The sequence below is a fragment of the Grammomys surdaster genome, unplaced genomic scaffold (assembly GCF_004785775.1).
Source record: "Grammomys surdaster isolate TR1022 unplaced genomic scaffold, NIH_TR_1.0 142, whole genome shotgun sequence".
Lineage (NCBI taxonomy): Eukaryota > Metazoa > Chordata > Mammalia > Rodentia > Muridae > Grammomys > Grammomys surdaster.
Window position 1 is genome coordinate 3121391 of NW_021604600.1, and position 9014 is coordinate 3130404.

The window sequence follows — 9014 nt, forward strand, 5'->3', positions numbered from 1 at the left end:
TTACCTGACCGTTGAGGACTTAAGGAAAGTAGTTCTTGCTGATTTTGCTTGATTGTCTTCTTCCTGATTTCATTGATGCATGTTAGGAATTGCTTGTGGAAACTTTGACCTTGGCATTTATTCAATGGATTTATTGTTAATAAAAGTTTGAAATTAGCTCATTTGGTTTTATTATTTTAAAAACTCAACAGTCATAAATGCTATACCTGATAAAGAAATCTCAAGTGATAGGTATATGTCTCTGGTCTACTCAACCCCACTCTGAAGGAACAGAATTCATGTTAGTCTTCAGCACATAAGGCCCCACCCATCCCAGGAACACAGGTCAGCTTACCTCACTTGGTAAAGTGAGGATGCACCACACAGACCCTTGATTATGAGCCCTAGCTCCAGCATGGCACTGGTATGCTTTTGCTCGTTTATTTGTTGCCTCCTTGGATATCCCACAAATTCCTTAAATCATTGTCTCAGATGGAAAGTATGGCACCCCTTAAAATCTGACCCTCATTTTATTCCTGATTTCAGTAGTAGCACAGCTGTATGAATAGCTGAGATCAAGTTACTCAGAGAAGCTTCTCCACCCATTACTTTATCCCAGTCTCCAAAGCTTTTTTTTTTTTTTTTCTTTTTTCGTGACCATCAATTAGGTCACCCTCTTTAGTCCACCTTGGGTGTCTACATGGTTCTGTCCTGCGGAGAGTCCCACAGTGGCCAACAAGCTTCTTAATCAGACTGTAAGGTCCTTTGGTAGACTGACCATAGCTACCTCTTAACTGCCTGCTGCCACTTGTTTACCTGCAGGTGACCACCTGGGCTGTGCACTACAGATTTCCTGGACCAGAGGCTGACTACTCACTTATTTTTATTCTGTGTTTTATTTTTGAGACAGAGTCTCATGGCACTAGTTGGCTTTGAACTTCTTAGGTAGCTAAGGTGTGTGCTACATAGGGTAGCCACTTGCATTTGCAGTCACTACTGCTCCTGCTGAATTCTGTGTCCTGCCTTTCCTGTGTGCTGCTATGGAGTTTAAAAAAGCCTTTCTCAGGCACCTGATCCTCAGCCTTGGCTGGAGTATGCCAGTTTTCATACCCTTTACAATACTGTTTTCATTGCTGAATTATTAACAACATATTTTAAAATGTACTTGTTAACCATATATATATATATATATCCGATGTGTCTTGGTAGTGACCATTACTTATTCACACTTTGGTACCTTATTTCTTATCATTTTGGCATGTTTTATAGAAGTAGGATTATGCTGCTTATCTTTACTTCATTGTTTTGAGACAAGCTGCACTGTAGCCTCCAGGCTGGCCTTGAACTCAGCCTAGGGTAATCTTGAACTTCCAATCCTCTCACCTCAATCTCCCAAACATGCATTTTATTTTTTGCTTAAAATAGCAACTTTTCTTATTCTACAGATTTGTTTCTGTTCAGCCAACCCCACCCAGTGTTTGTTTTAGACTAGCTTGGGACTCCGGGTGCTTGAGATTATAGGTGTGATGCACACTTTGGGGGACATCCAATTACAAGTACTTAGTAGATTCCTTTTCAAATGTATATTGACGCTTTCTCCCATCTTATGACAAATTGAAAGACAGTTGAAAGAATGGTACTGTGAACTCAAAGACTCACCCTAACAAGTCATCAGTTAGTGTTTTTTTTTTTTTCCCAGATTCATTTCAAAGTCAGCCGCTGATGTGCTTCATGCCTAAATATTTATTTCCAGGCAGTATAGTTATTCTGACTGCTCTGCCTAAGAAATTTAACTTTGTCTTATCACATACATACAGCTTAGTTACCCTAAATGTTTTCTTCTTGGTGCTTTCCAGTTCCATGTTTCCCAAAGTTACCATCTCACTCATCCTGCCTTGTTTTGACAGAAGTGTAGGTCTCACAGGCTATGCAGCTTCTGTACTCTCTCTCACCATCACCCTGCTTACAGGACTGTAGCACGAACACCTGATGGGTGACGTTGCTGGCACATCAGGACAGGTTAGCTTGTATTACTGTAGGTACTGTCACAGAAACTAATGGTCTCCTTGGACCTCCTGCAGGGCTCAATGTTAGGACTGTTTGGGGGATACAGCAAGGAGACTGAAGAGGCTTAACTAGAGGGATTGGGGGACAAGGGCTGGAGATAGAACTGTTTCCAGGTCTTATTTTTTCAATGCTGGGAATAGAACTTAGGGCCTCGTGCATTCTGAGTTCAATCACAGAACTCCATCCCCAGCCACAAAGGCTCATGAGAGTCATCCAGCACATAAAAGATGGGAAATTACCCAAACAAACTGGCCAGCTAGATTAGCTGAAACAGCAAGCAGTGGACCCTGCCTCAGTATGTAAAGAGAACAATGCAGACACGTAGCATCAACCTCCATCTTTGACACATGTGAACATGCACACAGAACCTACACATCAACTCTTAAGTATTCTGTTCTCTGATTTGCACTCTGGAATGCTGTATGTGGTCAGTTTGTTGCCTATCAGAGCTCAGAATCCTTACTGAAAACATCCCTGTGAATTCTTAAGAGCAGAGAGGTGTTTAGTATTTCAGCAAAAAGATTTCAGTGTGAGCCAGTGAACTGTAGCCACATCCATAGTGATGGGACTAGGCTAGATTTGGGTGGATGGGGTGGGGGTGAGGCTGAGTGACAAGCTGCCCCGAGGGCAAGCAGTACTAAAGAGCTTCAATCTACAATCAATCTACAACTCAGGACCTCTGAAACATCTACATGCATTTGGTGGCCAAATCTTCAGCTACCCTGGGATTTAAAGTAGCCATTTACATCTTGGGGTAATATTGCCAAAATAACCTGGAGTAAGTTCCAATCAGCAGCCACATGCATCCTATGTGGTTGACTCTTGGTTGTCAGTGCATAATAAATACTCAAGCTCTTCATGGAATAAAGACATCTGTAAAAAAAAAAAAAAAACCAGGCTCCTTAATGCTCCGTGATGGCAGTTTTACATGATATTTACATGAGTACACTGCAGCTGTTTTCAGACATACACTAGAAGAGTGCACTGGATCCCATTATAGATGGTTATGAGCCACCATGTGGTTGCTGGGAATTGAACTCAGGACCTCTGGAAGAGCAGTCAGTGCTCTTAACTGCTGAGCCATCTCTCCAGCCCTACATGATATTTTCTTAAATGTTTACCCACAGTATCACTAAGATGACTGTCCAAATATGAGCTGGACAAAGATGACACCAATGGACAGGCCAAAGTCCTATAGGAAAGCTGGGAGCAGGAGAAATGGTCTTCTCCAGAAAAAGAGCATTCTAATTGGTCAGTGCCAGACTGTCAGCCCTAAAAGCATACATACAAGTAATATTATATGGACTGAGCAGGTTATACTTAGGAACATATGTATATAGACATGCAATAACCAAGAAGAGGCTATGAATCTGAAAGAGGAAGGAGGGATATATGGGAAGGTTTGAAGGGAGGGAAAAGGCTATAATTATGTTGTAATCTCAATAATTTAAAAAGGGTGGTAGCTGAGGGTGTAGCACAGTACTGCATACAGTGCTTGTCTAACATGTGCAAAACCCTGGAACCCATCCCCAGCACTACAGGGGAACCCCCCCCCAACTAACAATAAATGGTTTCTATTCCTAAAAAGAAAGGAGTATATATGGCCAACATGTATTAACATAACTCCTGAGAGACAAAGAGAGAGAGACTGGGCACTTCTGAAAGAAATGGGTATTGAGGGTAGGCCCAAATGCAGAGTTGGTCCCTGCCTTTGTCTCACCTCATCCCACCAGAAGCTTCTCTGCTGGCTAAGGACCAGCTACCTGAGTCTCTCTCCTTGATGATAACACAAGCTTCTATAAGCCCATTTCCTTTCCCTTCTCCAAACTACAGTAAAGAAGAACAATTATGGCATGACTCTCAAATTGAATCTCAAGATGTGAGCTATGTGTCTGTTAGGTACATCAACCGCAAGAGGCAGACAGTGCTGAGAATACAAGGGTAGCGGTGTGGCGGCATCCACCCATTGTCCTAGCACTCAAAGAACTGAGGTAGGATTACGATTAAGGCTTAGCCTCGGCTACCTAGAATATCTCAAATAGGAGGTGAGGCAGAACTGACACCGGATGTGTGACTAAGTCACAGTGCTTAAAGCCAAGCTGACCCTCAGGAGAGCTGCAACTGCCTTCCCCCAAACCTCAATCCTGGTATTTTGCAAAGGGGTCTTTAGGGAGAACTAGTCCAGTAACATCTGATTCATCAGCCAGTGAGGGAGAGCAAGTGAAGCAGATGTTTTTCAGCATGATTCCATGGACTGAGGTGGATGGCAGAGGGAAGCCTACTTCAGGTACACTGCTAGAAAAAAATATTTTTTTTTGAAACAGGGTCTTTTATTTTTTTTGGGGGGGGGGGTTCGAGACAGGGTTTTTCTGTGTAGCCCTGGCTGTCATGGAACTCACTCTGTAGACCAGGCTGGCCTCAAACTCAGAAATCCACCTGCCTCTGCCTCCCAATTGAAACAGGGTCTTGCTGTCACCCAGGATGGCTTTAACTCTTACATGCCTAGGTAGGTTTCACTGAGATGCTCTCAGACAAAATCTATCATTGCCTTTTGTTATTCTCCCCAGCTGCCCATCATAGTACCTTAGGTGGTATTTCTGATATAGTTAGCAATAACAGATCTTTAAAATTATAATCAACATCAATAAAAATTAAGGTGGCACACGCCTTTAATCCCAGCACTTGGGAGGCAGAGGCAGGCAGATTTCTGAGTTTGAGGCCAGCCTGGTCTACAGAGTGAGTTCCAGGACAGCCAGGGCTATACAGAGAAACCCTGTCTTGAAAAACAAAACAAAAACCAAAAATTAAAAATTTTAGGTCAAGCAGGGTAGTTCAAACCTGTGATCTGAAGCTCTTGAGAAGCTGGTGTTGGCAGGAAGATCACTGAATATGAGGCTCGTGTTAAATGAGTTCAGGCTAGAAGGAAAGTTTTCTCAAAAGAAGAAAAACTAAAGACTGAGAGTTAAATGTTAGCTTTGTACTAGATTTATTTTTAAAGGGTAAAACACTCAGACAATTTAAATACAAGTCCAACAGAACTGCTGTCAGTCAGCCACGATGCCATCGTGTGTCTTCCGGAGTCCTCACAGTGAGGAAGAAGGCTCTGGCAATGACAAGAGAAGTGGGTTTCCTCTTGGTGTGCAGTCACTGATTCTAAGTGCCATGTTTAAGGTGCCCAGTACATTGAAACTAAGTATCCCAAGCATCAAAACACCAGAGCTGAGCCAACAATGAATGTTAGCTAAGGCAGTGCTGGTGATCTGTGACCCATTTGACTTTCGCAAAGTCGTGATAGGGCCAGCATCGTTCCCACATTACATGGGCTCATATTCAAAGCTCAGCAGCTTATCCAAGAAGACCAGGCCCACAGCATGCCTGACAATACAGCCAACTTGGGCCTGTCTCTAAAGCCCTTCCTCTTAGTTGTAAGCAATCCTGGGCCACCTGAGCAGGTGGGTACCTGAGGGACTGAGGTTTCTTTCTGGGTTACAACATGCAGCATTTGTATAGGACAACTTTTAAGGAGAGGGCGGAGTCCTGTCTAGGAAAAAAGGCTTAGGGCTCTGGATGGCAGATAACAAGAAACTAGTAACAGAACTAATGACAGTCAAGCACTGCCAACTTTTGTTTTATGAGTCTTGCTTTATTGGAGAACTACAGACAGACTGATCCTATAGGAGATGGTTTTATGTCAGTTATTTACCTGATACTTTATTCATACACATCCTTCTTATCTGCAATGTAATCTACAATTTCTTGTGGACACATTAACTTCTCTGCATCTATATCAGGAATTTCAAACCCTAAAATAAAAAGTTGGTAACAATGTATAAGTACAGAAAAAGCAAATCTTTTAGAATTGAAAGCATATAATTACCCTCCCCCTTGTTACTTTTAATTTAGGTCAGAGCCTCTCTAAGTTACTCAGACTGACCTTGAAATTTGAAGTAGCTTTGATTATAAGTCTGTGCCACTAGGTTTGGCTTGCATCTGATTCTCTCAATACACAGAACTGTGTTAAACATCTCCAACAATCTTGAAATCCATTTTGTTTTGAACTGGGAAGGTTTTAGAAAATATGTGTATCATGTTGATCTTAAGTTTTTTAGAAAGAATTAGTGTAATAGCCCCCCTATCCTCCTTGGGCGAGTTGTGTAACCACCCTGGCTGTCCTGAAACTTGCTCTGTAGACCAGGCTGGTCTCAAACTCAGAGAGATCCACTTGTCTCTGCCTCCTGAATGCTGGGATTAAAGGTGTGCCCACCACTACCTATGTGAGAACTCCTTTTTCAAGTGTACAACTCAGTAGTCCACTGCTACTATCTAATTCCTTAAGAATTAGTAATAATGGTTCCCCTAGAACCATGGTTCTCAACCTTTTAGAGTCAAATATATCAGATATTTACATGATGATTCATAACAGTAGCAAAATTATAGTTAATAAGGTAACAACATAATTTCATGGTTGGGGGTCATAACATGAGGAACTGTATTAAAGGGTGGCAGCATCAGGAAGGTTGAGAACCACTCTCGTTGAACATTTTCATCATCCCTAAAAGGAAACCAAGTGTCGTTGGCAGGTCACTCCTGGAATCCCAACCCTCGGGCAGCCATGGATTTACTCTGTCCCATCTTTCTTCCTCTTGATACTCAATGCCAGTGGAGCATGTGTACAGCATATGGTAATGTGAATATCTGACTTCTGTTCTCAAGGGTCATCCATGCCATAGTGTGTTCCTTTTATGTGGTTGGGTTTTGATAGCTTCCATATGGTTTATTTGGGCTCAGACACTGTAGTGAATACCTTCTATGTGTTTTCTCAGCAGTCCCAATCTTGAGGCTTTCTTACACTCAGTTGTACAGTGAGAGATGCTGTTGTCTGTCAGGCTCACACATGTCTGGGCTCAGTCCAGCTCTGGTTCTTGTAAACCCTTGGCAGCAACAGCACCACTCCTGCTAGCATCATCTGTAAGAGCTTTAACTAGGGCCTGCTCTGTTGTGTGGCACACAAGTCTTTTGCTCCCTAGTTGAACAGCTACCCACAAAGGTATTTTTGGAATTTTGTAAAGCCTCATTTGCATAGCAGACAGAACTTAATACAACTTGGAGCAGGCAAAGGAAACATCACAGGAAACTCAGACCTCAGCTGTGTGTCCTCAGCACAGCTTATTATTGCTGTCTAGCTAAAGTCATCATAAATCATGAGGGGCCCCAAGTGATATCAGCATCTCTACAAGTGAAACTTTTGCTCCTGATCCTATGCTTTTCTGGGCCTTTAATTCTACTATGCATTCTGCATAGCCTGGGCTGTCCCTAATAGTTAACATCACCTGACAGTAAGAAGGCTGGGAAGTATTGGCTGTTATTGTTTCTAGTAAAGCTGAGTCCAATCCAGATTCCAGCACTTCCTTCAGTTTAAACCTTCTAAGGTCATCTGGCCTGGACTGCAGAGAGAGATCTTTTCTTAAAAATAACAAAACAAAGACTCATAACATGCACACCCAAAGCTAAGGTATATATGTTACCAAATTCGTCTTCCATGGCCATAATAATTTCCACTTGGTCCAAACTGTCTAAGCCCAGGTCCTTCATAAAATGAGAATTTACTGAGAGCTGCAAGAAAAAAATAGTAAACAAAATTTAACCCATGAAAGTGGGTTTGCCAAGACAACAGAATGCTACTTTATCACCATACAGACAATTTAAAACAACTATCAAAGCTTTAAATAACATGGTGTGGTTACCATATGCTGACATGGATACAGTGTAATTTGTTACCTTGTTCAACTTCATTTTGAGGTGGTTAACTTAACAAACAAAATTAAATGAAGGATTTCATGCTGCATATTTTACTTGGATCTTTTGATCACTGTTCTAAAGGATATCAGAGAGAATTTGTTTTCTTGCTACTTTACTAACAAATAAAACCACTTGTCCTCAAAATTGCAAGCTATTATCCAAGCACTCCAAAGGCAGGCACAGACACAGATTTGAGTTTGAGGCCAGCCTGGTCTACATAGCAAGTACCAGGTCAGCCAGTGCCACACAGTAAGTAGCTTAGTATAGAACATTTGCCTAGTATACATGAGGCCTAGGGTTCCATTCCCAGCATCACACACTCAACAACTAAAAATCCCAAGATTATTATAAATTGCAGGTACCTTCTGTAGTGGTTTGAATAGGTTTGGCCTATATAGACTCATATGTTTGAATGGTTGGCCCAGAGAGTGACACTGTTAGGAAGTGTGTTCTTGTTGAAGGAGTGTGTCACTGTGGGGGTGGGCTTTAAGGCCTTATGCTCAAGCTCTACCTAGTGGGGAAGAGACCCTCCTGCTGGCTGCCTGGAGAAACAAGTTTCCTGCTGCTGCTGCTGCTGCTGCAAGATGTAGAACTCTTGGCTCTTCTAGCACCATGTCTACCTGAATGCTGCCATGCTTCCCACCATGATGATAATGGACTGAACCTCTGAAACTGTAAGACTGCCCCAATTAAATGTTTACTTTTATAAGAGTTACCTTCACTTTTGGTCATGGTGTCTCTTTACAGGAATGACACCCTCAGATGAGAAAATACAGTATTTTGTTTGCTTATAATGTACACCTCGAGATCACCAGGAAATATTCTTAAAAATCCATGTAAGGACCTGAAGAGATGGCCCAGGAGTCAAAAGTAGTCTCTATACAATCCTGATGACCATAGTTCAGATTCTAGCACCCATGTAACAAAGCTGGCTGTTTGATAGAGCCTATACTCTCAGCTCTGGAGTGGGCAGAGAGAGGAAGATCACTGGACTTGTTGGCTTCCAGCCTAGCAGGGAAAGTAGAAGTCCCAGGTTCTGAGAAACCTTGCCTCAGAATAGATGGACTAATGATTGAGGACATCTGATGACCTCTTCTGTCCTCAGCACACACATAGGCAGGTACACACACACACACACACACACACACACACACACACACACACACACA

General features: G+C 42.3%; 1 protein-coding gene across 2 annotated transcripts in view; it reads right to left on the minus strand.

Moving 5' to 3' along the window:
• Positions 1–370: 370 nt before the first annotated feature.
• Positions 371–9014, minus strand: part of Ndufab1 (NADH:ubiquinone oxidoreductase subunit AB1) — a 14209-nt gene continuing 5565 nt past the window's right edge. The window contains exons 3-5 of one of the 2 annotated variants that reach the window (XM_028764200.1): positions 7572–7659; positions 5750–5849; positions 371–2919 (exon numbers count right to left, since the gene is read on the minus strand). In XM_028764200.1, the coding sequence (XP_028620033.1) occupies positions 5758–5849; positions 7572–7659 (180 nt within the window). In that variant the 3' untranslated portion in view covers positions 371–2919; positions 5750–5757. Of the gene's footprint in view, positions 2920–5008; positions 5150–5749; positions 5850–7571; positions 7660–9014 lie in introns of those variants that run through there. The other variant, XM_028764199.1, reaches the window with a different exon arrangement.